Source organism: Mobula hypostoma, chromosome 15 (assembly GCF_963921235.1).
Source record: "Mobula hypostoma chromosome 15, sMobHyp1.1, whole genome shotgun sequence".
In the NCBI taxonomy this organism is placed as follows: domain Eukaryota; kingdom Metazoa; phylum Chordata; class Chondrichthyes; order Myliobatiformes; family Myliobatidae; genus Mobula; species Mobula hypostoma.
In genome coordinates, this window is record NC_086111.1 from 53,642,459 (window position 1) to 53,662,377 (window position 19,919).

Below are 19,919 nucleotides of genomic sequence, written 5' to 3' on the forward strand. Positions count from 1 at the left end.
TTTGCACTATATGATAGTAATTTTATGTATTGCACTGTACTGCTCCCTCAAATAAAAAATAAATATCATGACGTATGTGAATGATGATAAACCTGATTCTGATATGGGTCTCTATTGTGGACTAAAAATTGGAAGGGAGCAGGGAGAGGGAATAATGGTTGGGAAAAGGGGAAGGGAGAGGGGATGGAGCAGGAAGCACCAGAGGGACATTGTGTAATGATCAAAAAACAATTGTTTGGAATCAAATGACCTTGTTTATTGTCTCAGGGCTGGGTGTGTGTGCACTCGCGTCACCGCCCACCCCCCCCCCCCCACCGGCTCTCCTTCTCTGCCACCTGTCCCACAGCCCTCCCGCAGGGCTCCACCCTCGCCATTCCTAACATCCTCTACTCCCTCCAGATCTACAAACTCTCTCTCTGCCCCACGTTGGCAAATACAGTACTGTGCAAACATCTTAGTCACCCTAGCTATATACGTGTGCCTAAGATTTTTGTATTGTACTGTAATTCTGTTTGCTGGTATATTTTATTTATAGGTTAACATTTCTTCACCGTAAATTCTATGTGCATTATTTTGGTTACATTAGATAACATATAAACCTCTATACTATCTCCAAACTTCCATTCCTCTCAAATTTTGAAAGCTTGGTACTCCCAAAATCTTTACCCTTTGCTGACTGAGCAGTGCTGGCACTATCAATTACTCCAAAAGACTGGGAGTAGAGTAAATACTGAAAGGCTTTTATTAACAGTAAAATGGACCCACATCCATGCTGAATATCTGTTCTAGACTGAGGGAGGAGCAGTGGCACAATCGCCTTTATTCAGGGGTCTGTGGGAGGAGCCACAGGAGCTGTCAGCAGAGGGGCGTGTTCAGGCAGGTAACCCAGTTACAACCTATATACATGGTTTACCACACCCTTCTTTCACCAAAATGCTTTCCTTAAACCTGACTAACCCGACTTTTGCCCTTAATATGAATTTGAAAGTACCTTAATAGAAATCACAAATTGTATACTTTATTACCTTGACTTGTCCTTTTATTTCCAGGTCAGAATTGCACACAGACCTTGATTAGCAGTACCAAGTAGTACATTGAGGTTCTGTATAGTCTGGTTGTCAGTCTTTCAAAGAAACTCCTAAACCAAGGATGGTCATAAAATAGCCTATGGCACTATTTTGAATAAGATGGAGTATCCTAATGTTATATTTCTTCCTCAAAAAATTTCAAAAGAAAACATTTTCTTGCAATTTTTATTATCAGATTGTTGACAATACTTTAAACATAAATCATTGGATGTAAAGTACTTTGGGATGCACTGAGCTCCCAAAATGTGCTATATAAATTGCAAAATGTTATTCTGTTCTACCCTTGCTGCATTGGCCGCAAGTGTTAATACGTTTTAAAGTTCTGTTCTCTGGAGAGCGAGATGGTTCAAAGAAATATTGGTATAAGTTGATTTGAGGGAAGAAAATGGAAAATCAGAGAAGGAAATTTTGACAAGCATATCCTCAACATTTAGTATTTCTATTTAAATCTTTGGTTAGTGTGTTTATTAAATGGTGATATTCCAGTTCTCAAAGTGTCTCCTTCCATTTGAGTTGTTTCACTATCAGGGTACAGTATTAGTACTTTTTGCCAGTAAAACTTCAGGATAAAATTGTCATGGTCCGGTCCGTGAAGTCCGCATTCTGGTTCACGGTCTGGTCCATCGATCCTTGTTCTGGGTTTTCCTGTTTTCTCCCTTGTTCTGTTGAGTGCCTCATACGAGGCTCCTGATTCTCATTTTGGGCTGGCTACTTAAATAGCTCCTGGGTTCAGCTTCATTTGCTGAACTGTTCCCTTCTCTTCCCCTTCCTTCTGAAGGCTTCGTCTGAAGCTTTGCCTACGTCCTTGCCTGTAATGCTGTCAAGTTCAACCCCCGGAGCAAGACTGGGGCCTTGCTGTGTCAAGATGGGGAACAGTCTGTCGTTGTTTGGAATTGTCTCTTTGTGTCCGCGCCTTCGCTCGGTAGGTCCGGCCGCTTGCCGCTACCTTGAGTTGGGAACTGTCTCTGTGTCTTTGCCTTCGCTAGGTAGGTCTGGCTGTTTGCCGCTACCTTATGTTGGAAACTGTCTCTGTGTCCTCACCTTCGCTAGATAGGTCTGGTCATTTGCCACTACCCTGAGTGGAGAACTGTCTTTTCATGTTCAGTGTACTGTGTATAGAAAGAGCCCTGGCCCTTAGTCCTGTTCCCAAGGAGGGGGTCCTGGCTCTGTGTGCTGCGTACAAGTCCGGGCCCTACGTCCTGCTCTCAAGGAGGGGTCCCAGCTCTCTGTTCCATGTTCCTGAGTTCTAAGTCCAAGGCTCCGAGGTTCCAGAGTTCCAAGTCCAAGGCTCCGAGGTTCCTGTCTCCCAAGACCAAGTCAAGGCTTCGTGTTCTCGTCCTGTCCACGTGCCTCGTCCAGCCCAGGAGTACCTCGCCCAGCCCTGTGCTGGAGTTCCCTCGTCCGGTGCTGGAGTTCCCTCGTCCTGTCCAGGAGTTTCATGTCCTGTCCTGTAGCCACGTCCTGTCCTAGCCTAAACCCGGATTCTGGTTCTGAGTCAAGACCCAGGTTCCTAGTCCTAACCAAGACCCAGGTTCCGGGTTCTTGTCCAGGTTCTAGTTCCGGAGTCCTGTGTCCCTAGTCCAAGCTCCTTGTTCTTTGTCCGGGTTCTGTGTTTCTTGTCCATGTCCTAGCCCAGGACCTGCATCCTAGTATCGTCCAGGGCCTGTGTCAATGTCCGGCATCCTTTCTTCCCCACTTCCCTTGCTTTCTTGTCAAACCTAGTCCTGTTCCTAGTACTTCAGTGTCTGTGTCTTGCATATGGGTCTGCCACCAATGCCCCCCTTATGACAAAAATAGAGTCATAGAAATCTACAGCACAGAAACAAGCCCTTTGACTCATGCAATCCATGCTGAAAAAATTAAACTGCCTAGTCCCATCAACCTGTACCTGGACCATAGGCCTCCATAACCCTCCCATCCATATATCTAGTCAAACTTCTCACGAAAGTTGAAATTGAAATTGCATCCTCCTCTTGTGCTGACAGCTTGTTCCACACTCTCACCACCCTCTAAGTGAAGAAGTTTTTCTTCATGTTCCCCTTAAACATTTCACCTTTCACCTTTAACCCATGAACCTCCAGTTGTAGTCTCACCCAATCTCAGTGGAAAAAGCTCGCTTGCATTTTTAATAATTGGCCATTACTAGAAAACAATAATCAATTTTAGATTTTTAATTAAAAAGGAGTATTCTCACATTCCATGACCGTGTTCCAGAGGTGCCAAAACCTCTACACATTGAATGGTCAGTATTGACCTTGCACTACAAGGTCTGCTGAGTTTATCAGCATTGTTGTATTCTCATAAACAGGAGAGTGGTGAAGTCACTGCATGGGATTTCAAGAACCTATAATAATGGACTTCTGGTTTACTTTTGATTTACGCTTGGTTTGTCTCAGTTTCACTTTGCATTTGGCTCTGCAGAAATAAAAATGAGTATCAACCTTCCGTTTCAGAAAACACTGATTCCTTGGAGTGCTCCCATTACTTTGTTGACTTTACTGTATGTCATCCAGTTCCATAGTATTTTCAGTAATTATTCACAAATAGTTCTTTTGGATAGTCTGCACGCAAGATTGGTGAAGGGTAGTTCCAAAACATGGAGAAGTACTTGTCATTCCAAGGGACTGATCTTGTAATGCATTAAGCAAATCCAATTGGATTTTCTTTAGAAAGTTCAACTATTGTTATTTTTGTTTTCAATTTTTGTCCTCTAAGTGAAGTGAGATCATGTCAGTGGAGCTGTTAAAAGTTAATTAGGAATTTGTGTGAGAACTGAGCAGACCCTGCAGCTCAACACCACAGGGGGTCATTTCAGCAAATGATGATAAAAACCTCAAAGAGAATAGTATGAGCCTAACTCATTTCAGTTCCCACTATTTCAGGTGATTTCTACAGTAGCTTTCATCGTACATCTTGAAAAAAAACGAACGGCAGACCAGAGGCGGAAGCCGCAAAGAACTACTTTCTCGATTAAAGCGATGGTGATATGTTTGGGTTTAGCTAGAGGAAGCAGCCATTTTATTCTCCTGAAGCAAGGAACAGAGCTGATTTCAATGTTATTCTTTGAGAGACTTTGCACTCACTAGCCCCACACACAAGAGGTGCCATCCCTATTACCCAGATGTTCTGTTGGGGTTGACATTGGGGCAGCACGACGATGATGATCCATAGAAATTTGGGTTTCCAGGGTTACATACTGAACATGCTTACTTTGAAAGTTCCATTCATTGGAAGTGAATTTCCTCTGAGATTCTTTGTTATTTAACCGGAAGTACAATGTAAATTCCATTAACCTGCACAGAGGGTTCTGTCATGCTTTCAAAGAAGTTGTAATAGCAGAACAGGAAAGAGTCAGGAAATTCGCTTCCCAGAAGTATACCTTTTAAGTTGAACAGGCTGTCTCTAAAATTTGGTTTTATAAAACACGCTTCTAAATTTCTGTCCTAGAATAAAGAGCAGATGCTTGTCAAATCATGGTATCTACTGACCTGCCCTGGCTTGTGCTGAATCTACACCACTCCCCACTCTACACTTTGAGTTCAGCCATTAGGTCACTATGATACTTTGTTTTTAACAATTTTGTTTTAAACTGTTTTCTTGCCTACTCACTTAACTCCTGCCCTAGCATTAGCTCAAAAGCATCTGCATTGTACCCAGAGTTAGTTCAGATAGTTACGTTATCCGAATTTAAAAATCATTCTCAAATCCTGTAAAATCATGCATGATCTCTGAGATCCCTACATAATCAGTAACTTTTTAAAATTCCATATGTTCATATTTTATTTGTAACTCAGACAGGTTTTCTTCTCTTTTGATGCTTTGCAGTCCTCCTAATCATTATAATTAGAATGGTTGGTATGCACACAATGTTTATGGAGTCATAAAGTAATACAGCACAGGAAGAGGCCGTTCGGCCCAGCTTGTCCATTAAGGATCCTCCTTGCTAATCCCATGTTTGACTCATGACCCTGTAAACCTTTCCCCTCTGTGTACCTACCAAATGCTTCTTAAATGTTGGCATTGTACCCACCTCAAACACTTTCTTTGGCAGTTCATTCCAGGTTCTCGCTACACTTTGTGTAAAGACGTTATCTCAGGGGTCTCTTTTAAATCTCTCCCCTTTTATGTTATGTCCACTACGTTTGGTTTCTAACCCTGAAGAAAAGACTATGGCGATCCTCCTTACCCATACCCCTCATGATTTTGTAAACTTCTGTGAGGTCACCCTTCATTGTCTTGCACTCCAGGCATTTTAACTCCTGTGTGATCAAACTCTTCCTATAACTCAGGTCCTGTAGTCCAGGCAGCAACCCTGTAAATTTCTTTTGCATGTTCTCCAGCTTGAAAATGTCCTTCCAATAACAGGATGGCTGAAACTGTATACAATACTCCAAGTGTAGCCTCATCAACAACTTGCATATCTGCAACATAATGCCCCTACTCCTGAAGTCAATGCCCTGATGGCCAATATGATGAATGCCTTCTTCACAACCCTGTCCACATGTTGCTTTCAGCGAACTATGCACTTGTACTCCCAGGATCCTCTGTTCTACAACATTTCTCAGTGTCCTGCTATTCACTGTATAGATCCTACCTTGGTTCGATTGTCCAAAATGCATTATCAAAATCCATTTGCCATTCCTCAGCCCATCTCACTAACTGATCAAGATCTCTTGGCAACTCATTGTAACCTGCTTCACTATCAACAAGACACCCTAGTTTAGTATCATCAGCAAACTTGCTAATCATTCCATGTTGAAATATCCAAAACATGAATTACGTAACACTGATTACTGGGGCACCCTGTTCATCACAGGCCTCTAGTCGGAAAATTGACCTCAACCATCACCCTATGCTTCCTATCATTGAGCCAATTCTGAATCCACATCGCTTGCTCCCCGTGAATCTCACGCAATCTCACTTTCCATATTAGCTAGCCATATGGCACTTTGTTTAAGGCCCCCTGTTATGATGAGAGGGAAATATGCTCAGTTTACAAACAAACAAATCTATGCCCAGTTTTATACAATTGCAAAGTATGTGAATTTTTTCAGCACTTTTATATGTTTATATTTGTTCATGAGAAGTAAAACAGCCGTTTTATATTAGGTTTAAGTTGGAACTTGGATGAAGACATGAATAGAATACACACCTATAATTTGCTGTTTAGTTATTGTAGAATTTTGTTTAATTCTGCAAAATCTCTTGGATTATTCCCAGGCTTTAAACATTCTGATGGATCCCATTTAACTGTAGATCTGTGAACTGTCATAAGTTTTTAATTCTAAACACTGAGTTGGATAGAATTTGCCTGAACATATTCATCAGATGAAAGGGATTCATTTTCAATAAGATTGCTTACAGTGTCTCTAAAGAAAAACTGAAAATTGGCCTCGAATTATACAATAGCAAAATGGACAAAGTGAACTTGCAGATTGACTGGAAAGATAGATTGTTAAATAGTTTTTTTTAATCAAATTATTGATATCACAGGTTTTTGTTTGCTAAATATCTGTGTGCCCAGCTATTTGGCATCATGTTGACAAGGTTGATGGCATACAAAAGAAAGATGATGTAAATATGTCCTTTTTGATGATGTCAACATATGTTATTTATTAAGCATGTAAAGTGTTATTTAATTATGACAGCTTTTTGAAAAGCCTAGAATATATAAGCCTTTGCTATTGCTTGTTTGGTGGGTGGAGAGTGCTGATTTTTTTTTGCTGAACTATGTGTTGGAGAGGTAGGGTCATTGCTTTGCTGCTGCTTGTGCATGCTGCGGAGAGTGGAGGGCTTTGGGGTTCTAACTTTTTTACTATCACTCATTTTTGGGGCACTCTACTGATGTCTGCAAAGAACAAGAATTTCAGGTTGTATATTGTATACATTCTCTATTATGAAATAGAACTATTGAACTATTAAAAAATAAAATGTTTAATGAGTAATATTTTTATATGTTTAGTGAGTTATATTTTAACTTTCAAACTGTTGCCAATTCTTTAAGACTTTGTGATATGATTACTTGGAGATTTTTTGTGTTTTCAGCAATGATCAAATAGATATTTAGTTTGATTTTATTTTAATTTCATGGATGTACCTTAAAGTTTGCTTGTCCTCATTCATGCAGCTTAGCTCTTGAACAGATGCTTCTTGTCTGACATCTTTTTAGTGCACATCAAGGGATGTTTTGCAAAAAGGGCAGGAATGTTTTGTAAAGGCTGAGGGAATGTTGCAGACACATATGCGATAGTTATTCTAAGATCTTTGCTTTGTAAATGTGATATGCTGTCCATGTGTAAGTGCTTCCATTCCCAGCTATTTTAACAGTTTAAGCATTATGTATCAGGTATATTTTATTCTGATTCATGAAAACTGAAATCTGTAGACAGAAAGACTGACAATTAGCACTGCACATTGATTGAACTCCATGCAGATCAACCAGATAAAAAAATGACTGGCGAGGCTGACGAATAAATTCTAACCTTAAATTCTTTCTTTTTCAATCTTTTTATTAATTTCAAAATACAGAAACAAAACATAGCAATAATACAAATAGTAGGAGATATATTGTTACACTTAAAAAAAGTAATTGCAAAACCAAGTAGTGTAAATTAACAAAGCTCCCAAACATGTAGAACTAACCACGGATAATACAAAGCAAAAAAAAACTGGAAAAAAAAATCATGAAAAAGAAAAAAAAACAAAACAAAAAAAAAGCAAACCCCATCCCCAAAGAAAAACAAAATTAGTCAACTAAACTAAAAGACTTGAGCAAAACTAACAACTTAAAAATGGAAAAGAAGAAAACCTTAGTGTCGACGACTCCATTCCCCTCCAACAACAGTACAGAGAGATAAAACAAGTTTGGAAATGATCAAATTACATCAAATGAAAATGCTGAATGAATGGCCTCCAAGTTTTTTCAAACTTAATGGAAGGGTCATAAACTGCACTTCTAATTTTCTCCAAATTCAAACACACCATAGTTTGTGAAAACCAAAGAAATACAGTAGGAGGATTAATCTCTTTCCAATTCAACAAAATGGACCTTCTAGCTATTAAAGTAAGAAATGCAATCATCCTTCGTGATGAAGAGGTTAAATTATTTAAGTCTATCATTGGTAGTCCAAAGATAGCAGTAATTGGATGAGGTTGTAAGTCTATATTTAGGACCGTTGAAATAATATCAAAAATATCTTTCCAATATTTCTCCAACAAGGGACATGACCAAAACATGTGGGTTAAAGAAGCTGTCTCGGAATGACATCTGTCACCTTAAACCTTAAGTTCTAAATCATTGAAAATGCATGGAAATGGATTTTTTAATTTTTTGGATCTTGTAATACATAAGGTTTCAGAATAGTGAGTAGTATTTTTGGAATAAAGAAGAATGTGCAAAGAAAATCCAGCCGCATAAAAAGAGAAGGTTAAAATGAGTTTTATTTGTGTGCAAAATCATGAAGGACCTCCTTTGGCAGGAAGAAGTAGGTTTAAGGTAATTGATATAAGGATAAAGGTGAGATGAAGAAATAGTTTTTTTACACTGCTGTTGTGACCTGGAATGTATTGTGATTTAAAAGATAGTGGAAGATGATTCAGTAGTCCCCTGCACAAGAGAATTGGGTGAAGTACTGTACGTGCAAGGAAAAAATTCAAGTAGTAACCAAGGAAGTGTTATGAATATGATGGGTCGGTTGACCTCCTTTTGTTGAGTAAAATGTCTATTACAGATATGATCTGGTAATAACTTTACCTCTCTTGTTATGAAAGCATATGAGAACAAGTTCTTTGATATAATGTTCTTATAAAAATGTTTTGTCATTTTGCTTTGCCTGATAGATTTCTCTACTGAGTTAAAGTTTTAGCAACTTAGTGCCAAATGGTCTCTAGTCTTTATCATTTTATACTTTGAAATTATAATTTGTAACTTGAATGTTGCTTTCCACACTTCTGTGCAATTTCCTCATTCTGATGCATCTGATCTTAAAATCACCATAACAAGACCATTCTTTTGCAGTTTTCAGGTTGAAATTGTCATGCGCATTAAGTAAAATCACTTGAGATATAAGCCAGTATCAAGCTGAAATTTGATGTATACAGCAGGAGCAAAAAAAAAATGACAAAAGGGAGCAGTGTCTAAAAATGACAGCCTTTTCTTCATGTTAGTTATTTGACTCCAAACTATTCTTTGAAACATAACTTTTGGCATTTGTAATTGTGGTCAGAAATGCTTATATTCTTGGCAGTACACTGTTCTGGAAACTGGATATGTGGATGTTAAATGCAATAGGTTGTCTAAAATATTTAATCCTTTGATCCTTTTGATAAAGATGCATATTTGAAGGATTGCAGTATTCTCGAGATAAACCTATAATTGAAGGTTTAAAAAATACTGATTTTAGCTTTCGCTGAGTTATCCAAGCTGCACTTGTTGATTAGACCATTCCCATTTTGTTTACAAGAGGCCATCTACTTCGGTTCTTTGTGAAATTTGTTAAAGCTAGGTGACAGGAAGGAGATCGGTTTCTCTATGTCTTTTTAATCAGTTTGGTATTTACTCATGTCTGGATAGAATCTTGGCTTTGTGATGATAGACTTTGCACGAAGATAAAGATCAAAGGTTCCTATTACAGGGCTTTGTCTTCCAACAGAAAATACAATGTCATTATTACTCATATTGTATAACTTTTAAATAGTTTTTTAAGAAGTTTACCTGTACGATACTGTTAATTATGTTTACTTCCCTTGGCCTTCACATATTTGTCAAAGTGTTCAGCAGGTATTTTTATTAAAACAATTGTTTAAAATACCAGCTGATCAGCCCTTTCAACTGCAATCATCTCAGTAAAATCATAATAGGAACTAACAAATAATTCCTCAAAATATTAAATGGTTATTAGGAGGAAATTTCTGTACATAACAGGGTTACAAATCCCCGGATCAGTTTAAGTCATTGAAGTATTACATTTGCTAAGTAACTATTATGTCTTTAAAGTAAGGTTATTGTGAAAGTGAATAGCAAAAATATTTTCAAATACATGCAAGTCTTTGGAGCCTACTTTCCTGATAATGCTACAGTATCTCAGCACCTGACAGACACACTAAGTACATTGTCTGTCCTGGCCTGGATATGCCTGAATTTGGTGGGTGGGGCATTCACGTGGTTCAATAACCAGTTTGCTTCCTGGCAAGGGTTTAAATCTGGAAAAAGGTAACAGAATGCAAACAGGCTGAGAACTCATAGTTGCTAGCTTGGAAACACACACACACATACAATCCCTTGTGGATCACTGCATTAAAAGAAACTTGAGAGGTCTACCTTAGGACATGGGTAAATTACTGATAGTCTTCTTCATATGCTCTAAGTGATAGAAATTAAAATATAAAGCCTTTATTAGTAATTTGGCACATATCTAGGCATCAATAATAAGAAATTATAATAGGAGATCAGATGTGTCCTTCTCATCTCACTTACATGTGCTTCATATGTCCCTATTACTGGATAGTCACTAGAAGACTGCATTTTTGTGGATACAGTAAGTTAACACTAAAGAAATTTAAAAAGGTCAGACATCTGTTCTGACATACAGTGTTCATTCACTTTTACAATAAAATCAAGATTATCAGCCTTTTAGCTTATAATAATATGATTGCTAACTGTTTCAGTTTTTCTTATTGACCACCAATACATCATGTAAAAGACAACTATAACTGAGGATTATACCTACTCTAAGGTATGCTATACAAATTTTTGAGCCATGTAGGTGTTAACATCAATATAAAGCAATATTATCATAAATACAGCAACACTTAAAAAGGTAAATTGCATTATTTTGTAACATGAAAATTGCAAGAACTAACCGGAGTGTTTTGAATGAACCTGAAAGAAAGCCTTCAAAGCAAAGCCTGTGGTTTTACCATTGCTGAGGCCTTTGTCTTTGAACTGTGAAGAAGCTGTTGATCCAAGGTGAGGTTGATCTTTCAGTTGCCCTCCTAATCTAGTGGAAAAGGCCTGAGCATCAAGTGCTACCCCCATTACCCCCATGTAAAAATGATAGGCTTGGATAGAAGTGATATATAGGCAGTCCTTAGGTTATGTAAGGGTTCTGTTCTCGGCAACTGTCTGTAAGCTAATTTCTCCTCAAGTCAGAAATGTTATTTTCTATAGCTACCCATATCATATAACTATACATTCACTTGCTATAATTCTTTCATTTCATTGAATAATCACCCTGACATTCCCCCATCATTAATCTATTGGAATTTATACTGGATCCATCCATTAACGAATGCCAAGAAACATTTTATTATTATTGCTAGCTTGAAAAATGCTTTAAAAATGTATGAGGGAATTTGTGTAAAATCTGATTTTTTTTAACCCAAGGAGCCTAGTATAGTTACAAATTCTTCTCCTTTAATCATGAGTGATTGAATAAAAGTTGATAATCCCATGGATTAAGTATCTGCGGTCAATCATAATTAAAGAATAAACTTATTGAATCTGCTTTATGGAGCAGTGAATCAGATTTGAATGAAAAGCAATCATTATTTTGCTAAGTAAATCTAACATGTTGATTCTTTGCTTTATATTTTTATTATAGTTTTAAGAAAATTATTGAACAAAACTACTAATTTTGATTTTAACCAGTTGCTGTCATCAGTCTCTTTTCTTCTCCAGAATTGGGAATAAACGGTACAATAGCACTGAAAGTATTGAGTGCACAGGGTTAAAGAGATTATTGTGATAGATTGTGAAGTAAATGTGTGATCCTGTACACATACTTCATCAGTGTACAGACAAGGTAGTGTTACACAAGACTTATAAACCATATCTTTCATTATCAGTTTCTTTTGTCCTGTGAGTGATGTTCTTTGAACACAACACATTAGTTTGCACACTTTCCAGTCATTTTCTGATATGTCATTAAAAACTGCAAAACACAAAGCTCCCACTGGCCAAAGAAGTTTCTTTGCACCCAGATTCTGACTGCAGCGCATTCTGTTTTGTGATGATGGCATTGGAAGACGATCTCCTCATGAGAAGAAAACATTATATAATCCTGTAGTCCTGTCAAAAACTGAACCAATTACCAGAGCAACAATAACCTTGAGAGCTCGCATTTTGAGGCAGATTTAACTTCAAAGTCCTCAACTACTGTTGTACCGCAGCAGCTTTCTAAAATGAATTAGATTAGCAAAATATACTATTGAGCTGTGATTCACACAATATATCAGAAATGTAAAAAGCAAACTTAATAAATACATTTATTTAAAGAATATATGCAAGTCAGTTCTTAAAATGCTTTTTTTGTCTTATCCACACTGTCTGTCTATACAGTGACTTTTTTATGAAAATTTCTTTCTTTCTTACATGCAAGGGAGTAAAAATATTTATGTTGCGTCTCTGTCGCAATGTACAAGCAATAAAGAGGAGAAACGTGGGAGGATATTGCCCAAACACTAAAATTGTATGCATAATTGTTTTGTATACATGTATGTATAGTCAGATACACAATCAGATCAATGTACTGTCAGACATGCAATGTGTATTGATAAATCTGATGACCTGGTGAAAGAAGCTGTCCCAGAGCCTTAATGCTGTGGTACTGTTTGCCAGACGGTAGCAGCAGTTTTGTATTCTTGGTCTTCAACTGAATTCTGAAACTTCTTAAAAAAAATCTTTGCTTGGAATTTCAGTCAAATCAAGATCATGGTTTGCCATAAAACTATCGGTGCAGCTTTTAGAATACAGTAGAACTAGCTATTTTGTCAGGCGCATTTGAATATGTAGTATTTTTAACTTTACATTTGATCTTCCTGTGGATAAGAGAAGATGATTAATATGGGTCCTTTTCTTAGTCATGTTATAAAATATTTATGTACTATATGAAATTATACCGGACTGAAGCACTCAGAATTTTTATGGAGTAACGACGATTCACAGTTGACGTGTTTCTTTTTGCACCACATGAGATCATAAGTGTAATTGTGACTGTTGACCAAAAGTGAATACTGATTCAAAGAGGAAATCCTATATTAATGTATAATCTGAATTTTGATTTCTACCGGACTGAAATTGTTTAACTAAGATCTCAGGTAACATATCCAACTTTATCAATTAATAGAGATATAGGCATCATCTTTAAGGACTTGACTATGAATTGGGGAGATATGTCAAAATTGAGGCATGTAACAGAAATTCTGGACAGTTTATACCTCAGAGGAAATGGGACCACATCGGAATGGGAATTGTTGGTTCTAAAATTCACTTGCCCAGCAGTGTTTTGATGGTACAGTGGTAAAATAGGACTTGTTAGGAAAAACAGCATGTTCAACAAGCTTAATTTAGAGAATCTGAAATAGAATGAAAATGATTTTATTTATTTCATTAATTTCTGTTTCTTTGATCATATATGGTCAATTTACAGGAAGTAATGGGCCAGATTATACTCAATTAGCTTGTTGTCCCTAGTCAGCCCATGCCACATTTTGTTTTTGAGAGTTCGCAATTGAAATTGAGTTCTGGACTCGCTGCCCTGTGAAATGGAGCAATCCTTGCTCAATGGTTATCTTTCAGGCACGGGACCCTGAGGCTCTGCCCCTAAGCACTGATAATCTTTTCATAGCTTGTTGCTATTAAGCAGTATAAATTGTCTCAGGTATGTCAAAATAGTTTATAAGGAGTTAAAAGGTTTGAAAAGCAATTATAAAAAACAATTTACTTAAAAATTTAATTGACATTATTTTTAAAAATCAAAAAGATGGGACAAGAGTGGGGTCAATCTGATCCTAAGAACATCTTCCCCAGTTGGCTCCAAGCAAAGGGATTAGTTATTTCAGAGCAAAATCTTTGGAATTCTCTTCCTCAGTTTTGGGCAGTTTTGAAGCCATGTCTTTGACTACCTTTGAGGTAGAGTTACATGGATTTTTGATTAGCAAGGGTGTGAAAAACGACTTGAGGTTGAGGTTACATTTGGATCAGCCACAAGCAGGGCAGAGAGATTTGAGAAGTCAGCTAGCACACTTCCGCTCCTACCTTGTGAGTTCACATGGAACACTGATAAATATTGAAAGGGAAGCCATCGTTAATTATTTGGATCTGTGTAGAATCATTTTTGACAGCAAATTGGCAGTTTTCATATGGGAATCAAGAATCCGACCTAAGGGCTGAGAGCCGGAAGTAACTGTGGTATTTATTTCTCTGCTCAAAACAATTGCGTAAATAGTGAAGGATGTTTGGTGAAAAGCAGTATTCATATTATTAAAGCACCTGAGTAGTTGATTTGTGCACTTTAAATCTCAGTAAGATTAAAATTCAACTTTAAACATAATTAAAATCATTTTATTTAAAGTTAACATTGGTGTATATTACAATATTTATGTACATTTAATATGTGTAACATATAGGTATAAATGATTTTCACAGGATCCCTGGTGTCACAATCAGCATTAGATCAATAGTGGTTCTGACTTTGTTTATAATATTAAGCAAACCGACAAATTAGGTCTTTCCTTATCACGACTTAAAGCAATTGCTTATTTATTTGAGCTCTGCAGCTACCAGCTGAACTAATTAGTTTTGAATTATCTGTTAACTGTTATCTTCGACTGGATGCCTTTAAATGTATTGGAAACAGAGTGAATCAGAGCCTTCATTGAGGAAATGGATAGGCATTGTGGTTGCAGGGAAAAAATTGGGGAAATAGGACTGGATAGATTGTTCTGCAGGAAATGCATGGGCCTAGTGGGGTAAGTTGCCTTGTGGGCTGCATTAACCAGTTTTCTGCTTTCTGTTAGTTTCAACTACTGAACTTTAAGAATACACTTTTAAAGTTAAACTATCCTTAGCTACTTTTATATGAATTTATGTAATCTTATTGTTTATTTTTGTTCATACCATAACCATTGCCAATTTTTCAAAATTGTTTGGTTGGATAAAATGTATGGTGAACAATGACAATTTTGTGTTATGTACCATACCTGAACATACTTGTATATATTTAGCATATATTTGTCTTCAGTAGCTTAGTTTTCATTCCCTGATAAGTACAGTATCCTAATTGTTAAAACCAACCTGTTGCTTCAAGGAACAGAGGAGAATATCTGCAGATACTGGAAATCCAGGCAATACACACAAAGTGCTGGAGGAACTCAGCAGGCCATGCAGCATCTGTGGAAAAGAGTATAGTCGATGGCTCAGGCCGAGACCCTTCATTAGGGCCCTTCATGGAGGATCATCAATCCTCCAGCATTTTGTCTGTGTTGCTTCAAGGAGCTAAACCTTTTTCAGTTACGATCACTATTTTCAGTCCAGTTTCTTCCAGTCTTATAATATATTTTAATTTAGTTTTCTCCAGATGCTGAAGGCTTGCTGGTAGTTAATTAACTTCTGTAAATTGCCCCTTAATGCAGGTAAGTGGCTAAAGAGTCAATGGGGAGAGACTTGGTAAGGACAACAGGTTTCGGAGTTATAGGTTAATGAAGAAGGAGCAATGAAGCTCTTGGGATTGCTTTGTTGGGAGCCAGTGCAATAGGGTGCCTCAGAAACCTTGCTCCACCACTGATTACTTAAAAATTATTTATCCTTTTGGAATTGAAATAAAAATCCTTTTATCAACAGCACCTATTTTTTCAAAAAGATTTAAATAATTTCAAAGTCAAAAAATATTTTTCGTATTGCACTAGAGGCAGATATTGTGAAGGAAATTACTTGAGCTTTGAAAATTCCTATAGACAAAGATGGTTAAGTTATCAAATTGTGATCATTTAGCTCTTGTGGCCTTGAACCCAATCAGGATTACCATCCACTTCTCCTCCATTGCCTATTTTGGGAGAACATATCTTGAATGCCTTTAGCAGTAGTTTCTCTTCCTCCATCTCTCTGTGAAAACCAATATCAAGAATCTACCCTTGTACCCCTTTCCCATCCATATCCTGCCCCTTCGCAACATCCTGTAAAGCACGGCGCTGAGAACTTTATCTTGTACCTGAAACAAGTGGTAATGTGCTAAGGAATTGTCCCAAATACTTTCTGGAACGGCCTTGCCAAATTTGCCATCATTCAAGTAAGATTGAAGCTTGCAATCTGTGAGTATTTATTGTTGGTACTACTGGGAATAGCTAGTCCTGATTAAAGGAATTCTACTCTGTTCTAGAAGTGAAACTTACCAGATGAGTACGATCAGAATTTGAATGTAGGAGGCATTGCTAGTAACACACACATAATGTTGGAGGAACTCAGCAGGCCAGGTAGCATCTATGGAAAAGAGTAAACAGCCGATGTTTCTGGCCGACACCCTTCATCAGAACTGGAGATAAAGATGAGAAGTCAGAGTAAGAAGGTGGGGGGAGGGGAGGAAGAAATACAAGGTAGAGGTGATAGGTGAAACGGGGATGGGGGAGGGAGGGAGGGGTGAAGTAAAGAGCTGGGAATTCGATTGACAAAATAGGTAAAGGGCAGGAGAAGGGAGAATCTGGTAGGAGAGGACAGAAGACCATGGAAGAAAGAAAAGGAGGAGGAGCACCCGAGGGAGTTGATGGGCAGGTAAGGGGATAAGGGAGAGAGGGAAATGGGAATGAGGAATGGTGAAGTGGGGGGGCATTACTGGAAGTTCAAGAAATTGATGTTCAATCCATCTGGTTGGAGGCCACCCAGATGGAATATAAAGTGTTGCTCCTCCAACCTGAGTGTGGCCTCATCGTGGCAGTAGAGGAGGCCATGTATTTACATGTCTGAACAGGAGTAGGATTGAAATGGGTGGCGACTGGGAGATCCCACTTTTTCTGGTGGATAGAGTTTAGATGTTCGGTGAAGCAGTCTCCCAATCTAGGTTGGGTCTCTCCCATTGGTATACAAGAGACCACACCGGAAGCATTCTCTCCATAATCCCCACCTCAGTTCTGTATCCTTTCATGCTCTTATATCCCTCCTGAACTAATGTCTTCTTTGGTGGTGCCCAGTTTTATTTGATTGAGATGTTGCTTTTGGGTGTATTCTCCATTAAAGGTATCATATAAACGCAAACATGCTAAGATTGTATTGACCAAAATTTCCAATTTTATCTAGAAATGCTACCTCCTTGTAGGTTTAGTATTAATTAGAGCACATATAAAATGGTATTTAAAATCAGCAGGAATTTGATGATGACTTACAATTAAAAGTATTGTTAAATTTATTCTGCTTTAGCAAAGGCCGTGGTTGTGTACCTGTGAACTGTGTTTACAGTGGTAAAAGCTCCTTGCACTTACATTATTAAACCAAATCCAGAGACGACAATGATAGAGACTTGAAAAAATAATCTGACAATAATTCCATCAGCACATAACCCTTCTACTGTTTGAACAAATTCAGCTCAAGTGTAAAAGTGCTGGTGTATTTAATAGGACAAATGCACTTCTGAATCTCCTTCACTTGGAGAATGTTTGAAAGTTGCTTATTCCGTCATGGGATTGAGTAATAGAGCCAAGAGCAGCTTTTATTGGCTGGCCAAACTTGTCATTGTGAAGATGCTAGTGAGCTCTCGCCTTTAGTATGTGTAGTCTGTGGTGAAAGTATACTCATAAAGCTTTAAGTTTCATGTTTAATTATCATTCAACCATATATGAATATAGCCAACCAAAATAGTGTTGCTTTAGAGCCAAGGTGCAAAACAGATGACCAACAAGACACAACACAACACATAGCACAAATAGCTGAGGAGTAAGTTCTGGAATTTTGACCCAGCAACGTGTGTTTTACGCTATCATTTTGGATGGAAGACGTGGTAGTATAAAAAGTGTTCAGAGCTTCATTCACTATGCCAGTAGCTTCCCCTCAGTTTTCAGTACTGTCAGTCATGCAAGTCCCAGAGAGGACTCAAGAATACCATCATACTCTGATGTAGGATTCTTCATCGCTGTTTCCATAACAGCTTTGTTTTACCAGACAGGGTTGTTAGCCCTGAGCTGAACCCCTACACCTGGAGGTTCAATGAACCGCTCTTCGTCTGGCCTCTACCCTTTGACCTGTTTGGCATGCATGACTCTACCAGTGTCAAAACATGAAGCCCTGACTTCAGCCGACATAGCTCTCTGGGCCACTGAGGCACGTGAGTCGCCAAACCCTACGACAAGGTTGTGGGCCTCTTGGAGGTTTGTTCTGGTTTATATTAAATTTAGTGCCCCCTTGATCAGAACTCCCATTCCCTTAACCATTGTTTGCTTACCTCAGGGTGATCAAGATGGTTTTGGATATTGGAAATATAAAAAAAAGCATTGGGATAATTAGAAGGAATCGAATAAAGCTCCTGTTTCCAAGAAAGTAAAACAGAATTGTTTTAAACAACTGTGATACAAAATGAAAAAAAAATGCACATAATTGTATCTGTCAAAAATACTTGTTTTATGGTTTCTTTTATATTTCATGCTCAAAACTATTGGCACTTAAATCCCTAGCATTTTGAAATATAGTATGTTTGAACAAAATAAGTGATGTTCATTATTTTGTCTAAATAATGACAGTTATTGACAGCACACAGATTTATTTCATAAAAACTAATAACGCTCCAATTTTGTAAAGTTGCTGTATGTATGCTTCACCTTATTATATTCCATCTAATTACTACGTATATTATTCGTTTTTATGTTCTTACCTGGCTGTCAGACATCCAGAAAAACTTTATGATGTGATGTATCCATTCTTGTCCTTGAAATGTTCATTAATCAGTGTAAGATAGTAAGCAAACTCCTCTATTGGGGAATAGTCATAGGCATTTAGTAAGTTTCCCTTGTACCTCATTTCAGATACTTTTGTTGTGTGAAATATGGCTTTACAATAGCTACTGTTGTGTTGCAATTGAAGATTAATCTTGTTGACCTAAGGTTGTTGAAAATTCCAATGGAAATGTTTTACAATATCTTTGAAGCACTTCCAATGTAATTTATCTGTGACTGCATCTCTTAACAGCAAAATGATGCATTTTATAAATGAACACAATTAGGATTACAGGCTTCCAAAGGTCTGTAAATTCTTTTCGTTCAGTAATTGTTGCCACCATGCTAAAGTATCACAGTTCATTTGCCATCACTAATTTTTAACTGTGCAGTCAATGCAAGCAATTTTACAGAATTCCAGGTTAGCCCAACCGTAGACGTCTATTTCTAACATTTGTGGTTGCATATGTCATTGTAAATATGGGAACTATCTTTATTCTGCCATTGCACAATGAATACTTGTGAAATGCTATAAGCTTGGAGCAGAAATTGTATGCTAGTGAAATTCTTTTTGCGAATTTTAGCAAAGAGCTACATTCCTCCACGTATACTTCTCTGGTGTAAATCAATATCATTTTCTGTTAGATGATCCAGTCACTGTTGGAGGCATTCAACCACCGCATCAAATTAAAACTGTACATCGATCACCTGACTACACTTTGTCTGGAGCGTAATCCGCAAGTCTTGGCAGGATTGCCATCATTATCGGTCATGGAGGAAGAGGAGGATGAGGTTTCCCGGGAACGTCAGTTGCAGACTTTGACACCTGTACAGGTGAGATATTCTAATTACATCCTCCACAGATAGATTCGTGTTTTGCCGTTTTGCTTGAGATCCTACAGCTGGAGGAAGGCACAAAACATGTAATCTTCCAGTAGTAATGTCAACTTTTCTTCAAACAAGGACGGAAAAAAGCTGATCACCATTCTCTTCACTCTTCACAATAACTGTAAATTAAAACATCTCAATTTATAATGGCTGGTTCAGAGTAAAGCACTATTTAAATTGCAATTTTGAAGAAATTGAGGTTATGTTATATTAGGTCATTTTTAGAGCTGCTTCCCTATTCATTGCTTCACT

General features: G+C 37.7%; 1 protein-coding gene across 3 annotated transcripts in view; it reads left to right on the forward strand.

The window, feature by feature from the left end:
* The window catches only part of LOC134356860 (ERC protein 2), an 878,083-nt gene that overhangs the window by 762,186 nt on the left and 95,978 nt on the right, over window positions 1–19,919 (forward strand). For all 3 annotated transcript variants that reach the window (XM_063068069.1, XM_063068071.1, XM_063068070.1), the window contains one exon: window positions 19,425–19,613. In XM_063068069.1, the coding sequence (XP_062924139.1) occupies window positions 19,425–19,613 (189 nt within the window). The remainder of the gene's footprint in view (window positions 1–19,424; window positions 19,614–19,919) is intronic.